Raw genomic sequence first — 18,064 nt, forward strand, 5'->3', positions numbered from 1 at the left:
GGTTTGCCCGCAATTGCACGATTCCCTGAAGATATAGCTCAAAAATAAGAAGCATGCAGTAGTGTGACTGGTTACTGTTAAAGTTTGTAACAGGAGGTGCAATTAGGAAGATAGCATTGCGATAGTAGCTCATTTGGTTGCTAATAAGCTGTACGTGTAGCTGTTTAATTTGTCCAATCTATGCCTTAAAAAAAAATAAACACGAAGTAATTTGGTGGTTTTACAGGGTGTGCTCAATTGATTCATCTTCTACAAGGAAAAAAAAAAACGCCAATAGATAAATTATTGCAGCATTTTATCACAATTCTCCATGTTAGAAATGGTGCCAAGATTACAATATTGATTCTGTACATCTTTTTGTGTGAAGACTATTTGATTTTCTTCCAGTTAAATTCCGACAACAGCTTTGTAGATGCTGTAATCATTGATGAATGGTCATGTATCCCTCTATAACAATGTAAGTACTTGCAGACATTTCATGTTTAATTAGTCCTGCCAGACCATGGCTCTTCACCTTGATTAACAATGGGAATCCCTGTACCTTAACATTGAAATTAATTATTTATGTCCTCCCTGTCCTAAAATATGTTTTTATATCAGTCTTATTCTGTTTTTTTTTCAGCTTAAATGGTACACACCATTGATAGAATGGTACAACAGGGGACATATTTTCGTATTTTGACTTATAAAATTATGTCATATTGGTATGAACCAACACACACGGCTGTATTCCATTGCAGCACTATGGTAAAATTATCAGGAGCAGTGTGCTGCAATATCAGGACCACAATAGTCCTTGAAATCCCTATCACCTGCCTTTCAGACATAGCAGTCTTTGCTTCTACGACTACTATCACATGACTTACCACTCCAATACAGCTCCAATTTAAGCACCAGATAACATGCTTATAAAGTTCATGTTAAAGGAGGGCAAACCAAGGGTTAACATCTATTTTATTACCTTTTATTAGCTTTATTAACATTTTTATTGTGCTCAGACAATTTGTCACCTTTTTAGGTTAATTCAGTATATGCATCAAACAGCTATAGTCGATAAACTGCTTCTCCCCCGATACCTGCAGGTCATGTGACCTGATTGTAGCGACACCACTGGAGTGTGAACTGCAATACAGCAGCAGCAACAGCTTTCCATCTAAAGCAGTTAAGAAAACAGTTTCAATGATATATTACAAAAAAAAAAACAACCACTCTACCTCACTTCTTTCAATACAAAGCACCAACACTTAATGACTGAAGGAAATCATTTTATTTAAAGTCATGTACAAAAGGGACATTTGACATCAGATTGCTATAAAACAAGAGTATGTACAGTATTTACAGCACAGGGTAATAATATTGGTCTTATTGTCAAGTTATATTTATTCAGCGGGATGCATCACAATGGGTTACAGTGGGTTCGTTAAGTAACTAAGTAGCTCAGAGCGACAATTTTTTCCATTCACTCAGATCACAGATGAAATCTGCTCTGTAGCTCTGAGCTGCTCAGAGGGAGTGGAACTGAGCATGCCGTTAAGAGGGTTCTTTCAAAGAGCTGCTCTGAGCGTCTCACTTACTTAACACGTTACATGCATTACAGTCATGTTACATGCATCATGTTACATTAATAGTAAAGGAAGTGGAAGAGTTGAGTCATCTTTCACTAGAGAAACCCAGGTGGCTTGTTCAGTGTTTTATAATCTAGTTGTAGCTCAAATAGACTGAAGATCTGAATCTAAGACTCTCCAGTCAGAAACCTATTTTCATATTCAAGTGGTGTGGTTTTCTAATACATAATGTATCATAGCAGCATTACAGGGGTCTCTTGTTTCTCTCCACCGCCCCTCATACAGTAAGCCACTTTTTCCAGTAAGACGTTTGTGTCATCTGACTTCTCTGTGCTTTGCAGATAAAACACTCCTCTTTGTGAAATCGGTATATGTTACTAAATATTTCACAATGGAATTTTGCACATAATAAACTACTTCTTCTTTTGTGACAAAACAGTTGATTTTTGGCACCAGATTTGGCTACCCATTATAAAGCTTTTGGCCACATATCAGACCTGCACCCTGCAAAATCATACTGAAATATCAATTTGTCATTACGCACATTTTACAAAGCTGCTATTCCTTTAACTAAAGTTGTATAATTCTGCTTCTAAATGTTTTCAAAAGCAATTACAGCCACAGATGTTTTATGATTTTCAAAAAACGTACACAAGGGAAGAAGAAATATCTGATTGATATTGCAGGTGTCAACTAGAAGGGACTATGCTCCCCTTTTTAATTTCAAAGAACAACAGACTGATATAAATAACTGAGGAATACAGCAATTCAGACAGTGTTATCAAAATACTTTCTGAGGCTCATCTTTGAAAGATACAGAGAAATAAATACATGAAACTAGTAATACAGACTCAAATAAATGTGAAATCCTCATTGGTCTTTTCAGAGCCACAGGGCTTTGAATATTGTTAAAAATAATTTTATTTAAAAATATGTAGCAGATTGTAATTTTAGTAAATCTTGCATTTGACAAACATGTTTTAAATAATAATAATAAAAAAGTCTCTCTAGGATATCAATAAGTGTGTTCTATTTCGCACGTCTCTCCTGGAGTCAGTGTGAACTCCGGACGCCTGTAGAGCTCTCTGAGTTTCTCAGACTTGGAGCCCCACTCTTTCAGGCAATTGTAGTTCAAGTCTTCCTGGTCCGTGGACTCCAATGAGCTGAGGCTCCCTGCTGGAGATCCACAGCCCTCGACGCAGTAAATGTGAACGCTATCCATTGGGACTGCATGGGTGTCATTGTCCGCTTCCCAGACTATCCTGGAGACGTAGTTTTTGAAATCTGGGGGGCAGCTGGCAATGCTGCCAATGTTCTGGTGGTAACAGGGCACGGCTCCTGGGTGCACCTCTTCTTGGGAACCCTGAGATGACTTCAGGAGGGGAACCGTGGTTCCTGAGGACGATTGCGACAAACTGGAGCACAACGGCCTCTTCAGTTCAGTGATGTCATAGGCATTCTGAAAAAGAACGACAACATGACATCATTTGGGTATTAATGCTTATGATGATGATGATGACAATAATAATAGATCTAAGAATCTGAATAGAATAAATAGATGGGGAATGGACAAGACTGCCATCTAGAGGTCAAACTAATATACAGTCCTGTATAGTTTTGGAATTCAAATGTCCCATATTAGAACATAAATTAACAAGAGAACAAGAAAGGACCGTCTGTCCTTCAAGGCTCATCCCATTTTCTACTTCTAAGGGGATCCTATTGTCTGAGATGTTCGCATTACACCTGCATTCTGTTCTAAACTTTTCCTCAGCTTACACTTCTCTGTGGAGAAGTGACTTGTACACCTTTATCTGCAGTCCTTGCATTAGAACTTGCCTATTACAGTTAGCCAGTATCTGTTTTAATGTGCAGTATGTGTTCAGTGTTACCTGGTCCTGTTCTCCACCCCCTTCTTCATTGTAGTTCAGGATGTTTTCCCGAATGTCCTCCCAGCTCTCATGTTCTGCAGGGATGTGATAAACTCCCCTCATCTGGTACTTGGAGCTGCCCTTCTGGTTCCACACCGTCACGGCAACTAAAATACCTGAACACACAACGAGGAAGAGCGAGGAGAACGTTAAGGCAAACCAATCCTCTTTGACTTTAGAACTTTGGATTTATAATTTATGTGTAAAATATACCATTGTAACATAGAAGTTTATTAAACTTTACGTTTTATGGCCTAATACATGCATCATATATTACGGAAAGAAGCTTTTACAGAAGGTCATTTTATTCATTTTGAACAGCCTTACTACTTTGGAAGTAGTGGACAGACTGAGGACAGACACACAGCAAACATGTATCTCAAGAAACATGATTATTACTTACATTGAAACAGTTACTGTACATACATCCTACAGGGTAGGGATGTTTATACATGATGAAAAACAGAAGATCGGTTTGATTCTTACATTTTGCCATTTTTACACTAAAACAAATTACAATTGATTATAATATTTAGGTCTTTTTGTCCTTTTCAGGGCTTGTTTTAAAAGTAGTAGCTCCAAGAATGTTTTATATGAAAACAGACCATACGGTACAAGATAACTGTGTCCATTCTTGTTACCTAAACAGTCCTGTCATGAAAGCGTACACACGTCTAATGCAGGTCTCTTTCCACTGTTATTTTATTGCATTTAGTGCATGCTAAATAAAGCTATTCCAACACAGATGTATTGGGTAGAATGACATGATTAAGTACTTTGGGGTCAGGTCTGGGATTTAAAAGATTAAATTTAATAATTAAAAATATAATTGGAACAACTGGAACAGGTAAGGTAACCAATTGTATACAATGATAAGTGTATCGTTTTTACATCCAGTTTAGAAGATCTTGGACTCCAACAGAGGTCAGCTACTGTAATGAAAGTTTTCATAGGTACCTAGGAAGACTAGTAGACACATGCTGATGGCCAGGATGGAGCTGGGGCTCAGTGCCGCTGCCTTCCCTGTTTTCACCTGGCTGATCTCACACCACTGACCCTTGTACCCCTCCGTGCAGTGACAGAAGAAGCTCTTCAGAGACTGAGTGACACAGGTGCCCCCGTTGTGGCAGGTCAGTGGTCCGCAGGGAGAAGGAGCGCATTGCTGGAGGCCAGACACGTTATCCACCACCATCACCTGACCAGCTGGACATCTGTGACGAGGAAAACAACACAGTATATCTGAAATCAGCTTGGTGGTGGTCTTAATTTGCATTGCAATTGGTTTTGTGTATTTTGTGTTGTTAAATCCCCTTTTTCAAGCATTATTAAGTTAAATTGTTCACTAGCTTTACGAAGAAATTGGAACTGGACATGTTTAAACCTGTGTTTGTGTTAGAATGTCAAATGGCCGTAACTGTAGATGGCAACTGGTCATTCTTAATAAATCTTTATTGTGAATCACTTTTTGCTATATTAGGTAAACACAATGAAGGTATGGATGCTTTCAATATTACCTGCACTCATGCTTCCTCCATAGGTCCACACAGTACAAGGGGCTGTAACAGGGTTTGCTACTGCAGGTGTCAGAGTGGCAGCCCCCCAGCACCCCCCTCTGTTCTAGGACCGTGCTGAACTCAGTGCTCCTCCCATCCAGCGGCAGAGAGTGGCCATTCAGTCTGACATCCCGCATACAGCCTGTGCAAGTCCAAGGTTTAATATGTTACCATTTTTATATAAAAGACATGCAGCCAAAGTTATCACCACTCATTTTACTAAGCATGCAGCAATAGTAAATAGTTGACATTGTAATTGTTGTTATCACCCACTAGAGGGAGCATGTGGCAGCTTTTTCATGTTCTCGTCAGCCTTTTTTTGTCCACAGTTGAATGTTACTGCATTGAGTTCTGAGCATTCAGTTTGTTTGTCATTTATCTGAGTTTTTTTTTTCTTCGTAGCCGTGATGCATTACAAAAATACTCTTCTGTAGTCTGTACATTTCCAGTGCTCAGTTGAGGGACATATTGAATAAACCAAACCTTTGCTCACCCTCAGAGATCTCCATTTTAACTAAGCCTTGTATGATCCTGTGTCCAGCTACTGTGTTTCTTCAACGTACCTTGGAAATCATTCTGCTGGTTCTCCAAGAGGTTGTTGCCGAGCAGCACGCTGGAGGGATTTATGACGAGTTCCTGCTTGTTGCCAAGGTTGGCGCTGACTTGTCGAGCTCCTCCCCCGCGGTCCAGTCGCAGTGTGAAGACATTGTCATGGCGATCCAGGTTCAGGAGAACCCACTGGCCATTGTCTATGCGTGAGGCCTGCAGCTGCAGGGAGTGGTTCCCATCCCCGAGATTCACCCGCACTCCAAACTGCCCGTCAACAGCCTGCGTGGAGAAGTACATTCATGAAGCACCACAAATCGCGTGTTTACTGTGGTAAACCTGAACGCAACCTTTCCACAACAACAGGGAACATTTACTCCAAGTATTTCAAGCCCAGCAGGATTTCAAATACAAGATTTCAAACAATTCAAATTCAAACACTCCCTTAAGAAATGTATGCTACTGTTATCATATTAAACACATTAGGAAACTTGCTCCTTAAGTTGCTGCACTGGAATTTAGGATGAGTGCTATTCATACTGAACCCTTCACCTCTAGTATGATGTATTCTGAGGTGTCTCTGGAGGCCATGGAGAGCAGGGTGCCGGAGGGGCTTCGTGTTCGCACCAGGAGCTGGGCCTGTGTCCTGCGGGGACTGCCTGCTACTCTCTGCTGGTACCGAATCAGGCTGTTTTTCTCAAAAGACCATTCTGGCTGAGCTGCAGGGAACCAAACACAAGGAGCATGAAAAAAATCTGAAAATCTATGATAGCTCTCTTTAAGCACTGAAGCCGTTTCCATGATATAACAGGAATCATCGCAGCAACTTTAAGACACCGAAAATCATTTGGAGGCCACAGCACAAGTCTAGGTTTGACTTTTCATTAAGGAGGAAAATATGATATACTATAAGGACATAATAATGTAGGTGCTTGCAGAAAACGTGTTTCTTGGTATAGCAGTTTCCATTTGTAGGTTGCTGTCTGAAGACTATTGGTGGTAAAGGTTAAAAATTCAGGAGTGTGGGAATTATATCCCATGGGATTCAGTCACTGCTTTAATTAACATATCCAAACGCATGCACACTAAGGTGCACCCAAACACACAAAAACAATAAAGTCACTTGATAATTACATTTCAGTCTCCAGTGCATCGCTTCTGCTTACCTTTGTCGCACTTGTGGCCGGTGTAGCCTGGATGACAGTCACAGCTGAAGGAGCCCCATTCACCCAGGCACTTGCCATGGACACCACAGGAAGGCCCCCCAGCAGTCTGACACACTCCGTCGGTCAGGGCACAGCCGGGGGCGCTATTCAGGCTTTCCGCTGGGCTGCCCAAGTCATACACCTGACAAAAAAAACACAGAAAGGGGGAGGATTTATTTTGTGAACTTCATCCATAACTTTATAAAACACACTTAGCATTTGACATATCCTCATGCATAGACAACAATGTTCTTTATTCCCAGTTCCCAGTTTTTTCTGTAATCAAAAAATACTTTAAATACAAAGAAATGCATAATACATGATATACAGTAAAAAAGCAATGCATAATACATTAAATACAGTGGAAAGTGCATAATACATGATAGTAGTGGCAACTTCAGCTAATAGCAAGAGCATAGAAAGCAAGAGAGAACAGGTGGGTCTCAAGAAGCTGTATATTATTCATGGCAATGAGGTAAAATGTACTGTGCAGTGATCAGGCAGCAACATACCTGGGGGTTAATATAGGGGTCAGTAATGCATCACCTGATCATGACAGGTTTGCAAGTAACTGTCATGCCATGGGTTCATTTTATGCTACAGCTTGGGGAACCACTTTTGAATCCCCATATATGTAGTATACCACCCAATTAAGAGCGTTACTAACCTGGCTGTCAACTAACAGATTTCTTATGCAGCCAGTGAAACCACTAAAATGCAACTGGGTTCTTCGGTACGGTAAGGAATCCTTCATTCCACCAAGCTGCAGAGGCTGATTAACATCAAGGAACCTGCCACAAACAAAACAAAACACAAATACATAGTTACATCATTAGGCAAGTGTGCTGGGCTATTTCATGATGTTGAGGGCAATTTGTTTAATGAGAATGCCTACTACTAAATGTAGAAAGATTATAGATGACTGTAAATGTTATGGCAGAGTGCAGTACATAAAGTGAACACTCAAGCCAGTACCATTCAATGCTTTGTAGGAATGGAATCATGGCCTTGTTAAATAGCTTTTCCTTAACTTCAGGTGGCGGACCTGTCTGGTTTATAGATGTGGTTATTTCTAATACAATGCTATGTAACCTAATAAAATATACAACTGAATAATAAGTACATGAATGCAATGAGTTCATGCATAGATAGTATACGCGCATACCTCTCTTTTCCTGGTGTTTCTCCGGATGTTTTACACATAGTCTGGTCAGTTTCCACCACCTCAACGCCAAGTCCTTCCACCTCATTCACAAGCGCCCCAGAACATCGGTCCAGGATCAGCTGCACAGTCTGAAAGAGGCGAGACAAGTGAATCATGATGTAACCAGCGAGTGTTTGTGACTTCTACAATCATCATGAGAAGTGCATTTGCCTCTTGATCAGCTTCTGCCTTTGTCACCAGTTTGATGAATCGTTTTCTATGTTAAATCACCACACACTTTTAGACTGTCTCTAGAATAGTCTTGAGCATTTTAGTGTGTGATATAGTTAGAATACTCTAACTGAGAGGCTGCATACAAGCAAGTAGATTGTCTGAGGTTAGATATGAACCTGTATCTTGTGACTTCAAGGGAAGGCCAAACTGACACCTGTGTGGTGGGAGAGGGGGGCAATGCTTTGCAGGTACAAACTGACTTTCTCAGTGCTTAGGAAGTACATCACGGAACCACCTTGTTCATGCTTGAAACCTGGCTAAAGAACCAGAGAAAAGGGATGCAGAATCTAACAAACTATCCTGTTAAACTTTAACAAAAAGTCTGGCTTGAGTTCTCCCTTGCGCAGGGAGACAGATGCACACCCCCAACACTGAAGCCTCCAGCTCCCTGAAGTATGATGGACCTGACATCTGGGAAATCAATATGTGTCTAGCTGACTCTGTTCTAATTAAAATGCCTTCCTTTTGGCTGGTTTCAAAGAAGAGACATGACATGAAAACTCTTGAAGATTTCCAGGGGCATGGGCAGGTCAATAAGAAGAGCACTCAGTGGCAGGACAGTTTGTCGTTGTTTTGAGTGCTCTCGATATAGCTGCTTTTTTGGGGGCAAATGTATGGATATGCGTTTAGTTGTGGTATAGTCTGATTTTACCGACTGCTCAAAATGTGACATATGTAAAGAACGATTTTCACTTGCCGTTCTCCACCCGCTATCAAATTTGTACTTTGCCATCATTAATCCATTACATTTATATTGAAATGCATTCAAATGAAGAAAAGAGCATGGAATTGGGTGGGATCTGGACATGTGTGAGAACTAAAATGATTTACAAAGTGGATCTAAACAACAAGAAGATCAATAAATTAGTTAAGACAAATGTCACAATTCAAGCTTGTGCCAAAATTGCTCTTTAAGGGTAAAGTCAAATCAGAATGTCTTTCTCTGTGTTATTGGTGCATACCTTCCCATTGCTGATTATATCAATGTGGTGCCAACGCCGATCTGCCACTCTGACCTTGGAGGGAAGCTGGAGCTGCAGGGAGCCTGAGCCGTGGCTAATGCTCAGTGACGGAACTCCATTCTTCAGTTCTGTAAAGAGGGAAGCAGGGCGTTACAATACCACCTCTGCCAATAGGTCATGACGTTGTCTTCAGTCATATGAAACACAGTGGGACATGGCAGGGTTTCTTGCATTTCAGGTTCTGGACTGTTGAACAATATTTCCATATTATACTGGAAAGCCACTAAACAAATACTACATTATACTACCACTAAAATTAATTAGTACTATTCATATTTTTGTCTGTGCAATGGTGAAGGGTTGCTGTACTTGTCTATATTAGATCTATCTATATCTATCTATCTATCTATCTGTCTATCTATCTATCTATCTATATATATATATATATATATATATATATATATAATATATATATATATATATATATATTATATGTATAATACTTTTTTTTAAAGAAAGAAAAAGTTTAATAAAATTAAATAAGCAAAAGCAACCTTTAGATAATACTATTCTGCACATAATTCTCTTTTTAACTACTGGTGTATCTGTTGGAAGCTTGCCACGATGACCCTTATTAAACCTTGCCATGTATTGATTGTATTGTACAAACTATAGAAATGACTGACTGCAGTCAATAATGGCCAGTTTGATTTTCTGTCTGTTTCATTGACATCTCAGGCACACAAAATGAAAGAACATCCTAAATAATTGCATAACAAATAATGCATGTAAAAAACTAATCATGAAAGCTTTCACATCACTTAACCATCGGCCGCATTGAAATACAAAAATCTAAGTGTGTCCAGCTGAGGCAGATGCCTTGCAGTTTGCAATTTCATAACCTGGAGCTAATCATAGTTCTAAAGTACAGTGAGATAAAATGTCGCACCTAAAGCTATGAAATCCTCACGGTCTCCTGGTTGTGACTGTGCTACTGGTCCATTGTACAGTAGCAGTCCATTGGCTGATTCAGTGATAAACTCCAGGGAAATATGACTTTCGAAACAGGGCTTTATGGGAGGGAACCAAGCGTAGCCATGACCTTGGAATGTGTGTTTCATCTGCTGACACTCTGGCCCATCAAACAGAGGGGAGCATTTACACCTGAAAGTATAGGACAGACACATTCAGTTATAGGCTGTGTAGTGATAAATACCCATGAACAACTTCACCTTTTCATTCTGTAAACTCTTACCCTGCATGTTCCTCCAGTGCATTTCAAAACTTTACTACGCAGTTACCACGGTGTACTGCAGTCATATGGCCAAGAAGAATTGTAATCATGCTTAACTGTGGTTAGATGTTGTTATATTTGTGCAACATTGCAACAATAGCATTAGAAATACACACAGACCCATGGGTAGTAACTATGGTGCAAAATGTTTGTATTATAATGAAGAGTGCAGTAAAGAGGGTTTTAACTAGAGTAATGCCACAGTACTTAAAGTTTTTCTAGAGTAGTACAGTAGACTCTCGCTAATCCAAAGCCTGGTATACACAATGTAAACCACAATGTAAACCACATTATCATAATGAAATGCATTCTGGAAGCAACTGTAGAAACCAATAGGACATTTATTTTAATTTTAAGAATGTAGCCCTTGGACAGTGAAGTAAATTATTGTAATGTATCACTATGTGATACTTTATCCATTTTTGCCTTTAAATAGTACATTCCATCTGGATGTATAGTACCTGTAGCCCAGATCACTGTCCATACAGCTGCCTCCATTTAGACAGGGGTTGCTAGGATACGACGAGCAGGAAAGGTGGCGCCGCTCCCGAGCCAAGCAGGTGCACTGGGCGCTGCTGGAGGTGGAGATGGAGATCAAGGAGACGGTGCCAGCGTTCACCACTGTGGGTGCGTTGCTGAAGGACATTGAGCTTGTGCAGCCCCCTGTGTGGCTGCAGTTGCTGTGTGGACACTCATCCACTCCTGCCTGGGAAATAGATAAGCCCAGGACAGCCTCCAGCTGAGGAGAAACAAGTCATAAATTGAGCAATCTTGATTGACTCTGTTTTAATACACATTTGGGTATTTTTGGTATTGCTCTGAACCAAAACGATTAATTTAACTTTTCTCTTTTTTTTCACAGGGGCTGCAGATGTAACAACAGTTACGTGTTTATTCAGTGTATGTATTAGTGATGCCATGTTTATTCAATATCTGTATTAAGTGATGGAGGAAACTCATTCTCCACCATACCCTGATTTGAGTTGCAAGAGGTTTACAAGTCTCTTAATTAAAAAGAAAACCTTATTCTTAAACTATTATCTACAGTGCTGTATTAGATTTTTATACAGCAAGTGGAATCTCTCTTACATTTTGATTACAAATCCTGTTTGTATTCGACCGAAACATAAAATGAATAATATCATAGATAATCCAGTTCCAGAGTATACATGCTTTATTTCTCTTTGGAAATAATGCATTTCTTCTCCATGTATAGTAGAAACCTTTGCACAAAGCAGTACAAAAGATAAAGGCATGCCCAAAAGGCTCCCACTTTGTGCTGCTTACCTTATCTTTGTAGGCTGCCACATTGCCGTTGAGTTTTTCTGCCTTGTAATAAGGAGACCCCTGTGCAGCGAACCAGATGCTGACCTCTCTGAGGCGCTGGCTGGCATTCATCACGCTGAAGATATAAATGTTATCCAGCTGGGCGGGAATAATCTCGGACAGGACACTCTTCAGCATTGAATATTTACTCTCTTTGCCGGCTTCAGCTGAGATAAACTCTTCTGCCGTCATATCTTTCAAGTAAAAAAAGAGGAAGAAGCTCTTAAATCATGTTTTTTTTTTAATCTGTGTTTTTAAAAATGAACACAAACATAATAATTGGAATGAATTCAATCTGAATAAAACAAAACCGGTGTGTACTCAATATTTCCTTGGCTTTGCTTACTATTGCTTCTTGTGTATTGAAAATGATAAAACAGCTACAACATATAGACTTTACTAATTTTTATCTAGTCATGCGGGACCAAAAGTCTGTAAAGGTGCCTCAACAGTTGGCTCAATGGTTGAAATTACTGATTCCTAGAACAAGGGCAAGTACTGTAACTTTGCAAAGCTTGACCTCAAAGACTGTGACATATTTACACATTATTCATCCTATTTACTTCTGAAGTTTCGGTATAAAGGAATGTGTTTTCTACCAGGGAAATGGACTCTGTGGAAAGGTATGCTGTGATAATTACTCACTGGTTATTCTAATGGAACCTGCATTCTGAACTGCTTCTTTTTTCAGCTCTTTGACAACAACCATCACTGTGGAGACCACATCTGGCCAGGTCCTATCCATCACTCTGACTTGCAAGTTATAGGTTCCCGATGGGGTTCCTTCTCTTATGCTGAGCAAGCCTGAGTTTTCATCAAGGATAAAATGCCTGCAAAAGATACAGTCAAGAAAGTATGACAGGAAAGCATAAGTGGAATTAATGTTTGTTTAGTCACCCAGTTCCCCTTTATTCGGGTACTGTGACAGAAATACAATGATTCTTGGTTGTAAATTTCACCTTCCCGACCTGTGAGGGCGCTGAGCAGTGAGAACACAGTTCCTTAGACGTGAATGGGGTGAGACTCCGTTGCAATAACGCATTGACTCGGAAGGGAAACGGCATTGCAGCCGCAGATTGGAGAGGCAGGTGCACTTATTTACCAAGGGGTCATGTGCTACAGCATAAAAGGGGATGGAGAATCGCAATCTGTTCCTTCGCTTTGGTTTAATGTGAGTAGAACCGAGAAGGACAGTGGAAGTATTAACGAAACTGAAATTGTGAGTGTTGTGTTTTGTTTGTTTGTAACTGTCTTGTGTTGTACGTTACTAGACAGCTAACACAGTTCGGAGTTGTCGCCAAACACTAAATCGGACAACACTGCACCACTGTCACAAATATAAACTTGTATCACCCACCACGAGCACTACTACATGCACCCGGGACTGGTGACCGTGTCTGTGTTATTGTGGGATGGATATTGTTTATTATTTGGGACTGTCTGTTCTTGGTGTTATATACCCCGTGCTGTACACATTGGTGTGTACTGCCAGGGAATTATTGTTTGGTCGCTAGACCTGAACTCTCTAAAGTAAAACATTTCCAAACTGGATTACAATAATCTCTGTCTGCTACTTTCACACACTGCATCACTCCCACACCTGCTCCCACTCAGCCACTTTGTCACAGGGACATAATAAAGATACATCACTATAACATTTTACACAATCTAACAATGCAGCCCATTACACAAAAAAAGATGCAGCATTCAATGGGTTTAATCCCAGGGTATTTTCACTCTAGTTTAACCCTTCCAATGCCCATCATTTTACTGTCAAATGTGCCAGTTACAAAATCTTGTGAGATGTCTTGAAAGACAATGTAATCGGAATGGCTGAGCTGAGATCGTCTTATAAAAACGAAACCACTATGTGTATATACAATATATACAAATACTATATATACAAATAGAAATCGTCTTTCTAACAGTGTCATAAATCATAATATATATATATATATATATATATGTGTGTGTGTGTGTGTGTGTGTGTGTGTGTGTGTGTGTGTGTGTGTGTGTGTGTGTGTGTGTGTGTGTGTGTAAGCAATCAGAATCTGTCAGCGCTGTTTTTAATACTGACAACACATGAAGTCACAAACTCCCCAGCTGCTTGAAGTTTCTGATTCCTGTCTATGTTGTAGAGTTTTCTCTTATTTACATTAACAGTTTAATGTTGTGTGTTTGTAAAAATAACAATGGAAAAGTGCCATTTTACTGTGGCACATAAGTAACACAAACATGTATTTGTGAGTCAGTCAAAGGGTTTACTGATACAGCTTTTACATTATAGTTCTTACTGCAATCAAATGCAGTTGCAACATATTGTAGTTTATTCGCACCTAAACCACAGTTATGATTTAATATAAACTAATGTTCAAAGTTGTCAATAGTATCTTCAGTGTTTCTCCATGAGTTCCAGCTTGTGCAACATTGTATTTTAAACTATAATAAAAGATGAAAGTACCTTGATGGTTTTGCTTCAAAGCTATAAATCTTTTTATCCCAGTCATCAAGGTCAGGGGATTGAACTTGCCCTAGCAGAGTTGTTGGCAGGGTACCTGGAGAAAATACAGAATTAGATTATAGAACAGTCCGACACTACCTATCAGCTAACATGTGGCATTGATATTGCTATAGAAGAAAAGACTCCTTCCTGTACAGTGAAACGTTTCATCTGTTTGTAAGCTGCGTACAGTTTATTAAAAGAAAGCCAAAAACGCAAGTAAAAAAAAAAAAAGTGTAAAATAATAAAAACAAATAAAAAAAAACATGATAAAATGAACAAAACATTTTCAAATGAAAATAATGAAAATTAAAGCCCAATTGCTATGGCTTGTCAGAAACTAAAAGATGATTTATGCAGTTATGCAGGTTGACATATTATCACTCTGCATTATAACGGAACTCTAGTTCATGTCAATTGTGTTTTCTACACCAATGTCTATGATTATTTGTGTGGGTTAAGTGTCAGTGAATCCGTTTATAAAGTAGAATTTGCATATATTAAATGTTACAATATTGCATTTGCTATAACGAATGGCTTGCTGCAATCAAATAAAAAAAAAAAAAAACATTAGTTCATAGGACTGCAATGCCTTTTTTTTAGATGCACATGCTTGAAAGCGCAGCTGAGATATATTATACACTTTCCACAGTTGCAAAAGAACTTGGCATGGATTTGGTTACAGTGCAAAATGTCACAACGATGGCAATACTTACCCTCGTAACTGTAGACAATGAATTCTGTGTGCCCTGCAGCATGAGGGTGATCATTTCTGTCTCCAATCGTGATTGTCAGTGTGTTGGTTGAACTCATTTGTGGATTTCCACTGTCAGTCATCGTGATAGACAAGTAATAGTGCTTCTGCTCTTCTCTGTCGAAAGCAGAAAGGGCAGTAACAATGGCGCTGCCGTTTCCCAGGTCAGTGAGATTAAAACTAGTCTCTGTGTTACCATTGCTCAGCAGCTGAAAAGAGAAAGGTGATCCATTTGGGGCAGTATCTCTATCTTTGGCACAGAGCACCAGTGAAGTATCGTTCATCTTGACAACTTGTGGTGCCGCTGTGTTCTCCCACACAATGGGCTGGTACTGGACCTCAAACTCTGGTCCGTTATCATTGACATCTTGCACCGTCACTAAGACTATAGCACTGCCAGTCATAGCTGGATTCCCCAGGTCTGTGGCATGGACCATGAGACGGTGTTGGGCAACTTTTTCACGATCCAAATAATCTGCCACTACCACCCAACCACTATTGTCCACCAAGAACTGGTCAAACGGATCTGACTCATGTGAAATGCTGTAGAAGAACTTTCCATTCTGCCCTGAGTCCAAGTCAATAGCAGTGACCTGGGTGATGATGGTGCCTACTGGGACATCTTCAAAAATGGGTCCTGCCTCGTAAAACTGTGGGAAGAACACAGGGGCGTGATCATTGGAATCCTCCACCTGGATCACAAAGTAGGCCAAGCTGAAGAAATCCATGTCCTCCACTTTGATGGTTAGGTTGAAGGTTCTCTCCTGGGGCTTCTCGAAATCAATCTTTTTCATAAGACGGATGGTACCGACCTTGTTGATCTTGTCCGTCTCGATGAAAAACTTGCGATCTTCATCTCCAGCAACGATGCTGAAGGTCATCATGGAGTTTTCTCCCTCGTCCATGTCGGTGGCTGAAACCACCAACACCTCACTATTGATGTCCAAGTTCTCAGTGACAGAGGCTGTGTATATCCTTTGTGTGAAGACTGGAGCATGGTCATTGATGTCTGACACCAATATGGTGGCCGTCCCAGTCCCTGTCAGACCTCCTCCATCTCGGGCTTCCACCACAACTAGGTATTTATCCTCGCTTTCTCTATCCAGGGATCTCAGCACAGTGTAAATGGTACCAGTGGAAGGGCTGATAGAGAACAGGTTCAGGTTGATCTCATTGCGCACGTTCTGAACTATCTTGTAGGTCAATATGGCATTTTTGCCAGCCTTGGGGTCGTCCAAGTCCGTGGCGGGCATTTCCATAATGGAGGTGTCTGCCGGGGAATTTTCTGGAACAGATCCCATGAAGCAGCCATCCACAGCGCAGAGGAAGACAGGAGGGTTATCGTTCACATCTTGCACTTCCACAATGACATCCGCGAAGCCGGTCAGACCTGCCCCGTTCTCATCTGTTGCCAGGACCAGGAAGCGCCACACAGACCGCTCCTCTCTGTCCAGCTTCTTCTGGGCATAGATTTTCCCAGTCAGCTCCTCAATGGTAAATTCACTGTTAGCTCCCTGACCATGTAGAGAGTAACGCAGAGCACTCTGGTCTGCCTCTTGATCCGGATCAGTGGCTGAAACCTGAAAAGTTTTGGTTATAGTTTATAAGCAGCATGTATATTATATTGTAAGCCAAATATATAATTTACACAATACTGTTGGATAAAACTCTACAGGCAAGAAATACGTCTGATGGACTTATACATTTTAAATCTGGTTCTGATTATAGTCAAGAAACTGTAAAGATGAAACCATGGTTTAAGGGTCATATACAACTTGTGTATTAAACCATGACACAAGGGTTACCTAACTACAAGTAGGTACAGATGCCTGCTTTGGTTTATAAAATACGTATCCCAGATTTTGTTTTTTTTTACACTCCCCTTGGCCTGTTGCTGTTCTGTGTATGATTTAGCAGACTGTGTTTTACTTTCCATGACTTCATGTATATGAAATAAGAGCTACTCCCACCTGCAGCACTAAAACAGGCAGCTCCAGTAGCTCTTCTATGATGCTGTCATGATATTCACTCTGATTAAAGATGGGAGCCTCGTCATTCTGGTTTATCACATTGATGATAACCAGAGTGTGGTTTTCCCATTTCCCGTCAGAGGCCACCAATCTCAGCTCATAGCGCTTCTCTTGCTCGTAGTTCAGAGGCTGAACTATGAAGATCGTCCCAACTTCAGGCTCCACGTCGAAAATACCTTTAACATTCCCAGAGGTAATCTGATATCTCAGTTTAGCATTGGCTCCTGTCAGAAAAATAACAAAAATATGATAATTTCAAGTTTGCATTCCTTATCATCATTGGAAATTGTTTGTTTGCCATAGTACCCCAAAAAAAGTTTATCGACTCTTAAACATATTGTAATGGAGGGCTGGCAGGATGGAGCTGAGCATAGACAGAGCTGCAGCAAGCAGCAAGGGGTGGTGTGGCCCCTGGACTCTGTGTGTGTGTGTTGTATGTGCTTAGTAGTTATTTTCTGTCTGGCTTTCTATTGGTTTCCTTTCAATGCCTTAATTTGAATAAATGTATCACAATATTCATCCTTTTATGTCTGCCTGTCTCCAACCAGGTCTGCTAGGTCTATAGTTAGATAGGATGGTAGCCTGCTTGGGGCAGTCTGTTGTCGGTTCCAATCCTGTGTATTTCATTTAATAAAATCAGCTTTGTTTCATTTTAACGCTGTTTCCTTACCTTTCTCACACAGCATTACACAATATGTTGGTCGTTTAGTTCAAAGACAAAGACAACTTCCCAACAGAACTCAATGAAATGAAAGAAGTTATTTACAAACCGCTAACCAAGATCATGCAACAGTCTCTTGACACAGGGGTTGTACCGACAGAATGGAGAATTGCAAATGTAATACCAATCTACAAAAAAGGAAACAAAACCAAACCAGGTAACTACAGACCAATAAGCCTGACTTCTATTATATGCAAATTTATGGAAACTATAATAAGATCCAAAATGGAAAATGACCT

The 18,064-nt window shown here is 40.2% G+C and overlaps 1 protein-coding gene across 1 annotated transcript in view; it reads right to left on the bottom strand.

Annotated features, from left to right (window-relative positions):
• Window positions 1–1,262: 1,262 nt before the first annotated feature.
• Window positions 1,263–18,064, bottom strand: part of LOC121314971 (neural-cadherin-like) — a 76,885-nt gene continuing 60,083 nt past the window's right edge. Inside the window, exons 17-33 of the mRNA XM_041248777.1 lie at window positions 17,045–17,328; window positions 15,037–16,654; window positions 14,282–14,375; window positions 12,466–12,650; window positions 11,782–12,014; window positions 10,956–11,233; window positions 10,150–10,364; window positions 9,201–9,328; window positions 7,966–8,093; window positions 7,468–7,591; window positions 6,762–6,942; window positions 6,148–6,314; window positions 5,613–5,877; window positions 5,011–5,191; window positions 4,454–4,707; window positions 3,458–3,612; window positions 1,263–3,024 (exon numbers count right to left, since the gene is read on the bottom strand). Of these exons, the coding sequence (XP_041104711.1) occupies window positions 2,581–3,024; window positions 3,458–3,612; window positions 4,454–4,707; window positions 5,011–5,191; window positions 5,613–5,877; window positions 6,148–6,314; window positions 6,762–6,942; window positions 7,468–7,591; window positions 7,966–8,093; window positions 9,201–9,328; window positions 10,150–10,364; window positions 10,956–11,233; window positions 11,782–12,014; window positions 12,466–12,650; window positions 14,282–14,375; window positions 15,037–16,654; window positions 17,045–17,328 (4,934 nt within the window). The 3' untranslated portion in view covers window positions 1,263–2,580. The remainder of the gene's footprint in view (window positions 3,025–3,457; window positions 3,613–4,453; window positions 4,708–5,010; window positions 5,192–5,612; window positions 5,878–6,147; window positions 6,315–6,761; window positions 6,943–7,467; window positions 7,592–7,965; window positions 8,094–9,200; window positions 9,329–10,149; window positions 10,365–10,955; window positions 11,234–11,781; window positions 12,015–12,465; window positions 12,651–14,281; window positions 14,376–15,036; window positions 16,655–17,044; window positions 17,329–18,064) is intronic.

This window comes from Polyodon spathula, chromosome 4 (assembly GCF_017654505.1).
Source record: "Polyodon spathula isolate WHYD16114869_AA chromosome 4, ASM1765450v1, whole genome shotgun sequence".
In the NCBI taxonomy this organism is placed as follows: Eukaryota; Metazoa; Chordata; class Actinopteri; order Acipenseriformes; family Polyodontidae; genus Polyodon; species Polyodon spathula.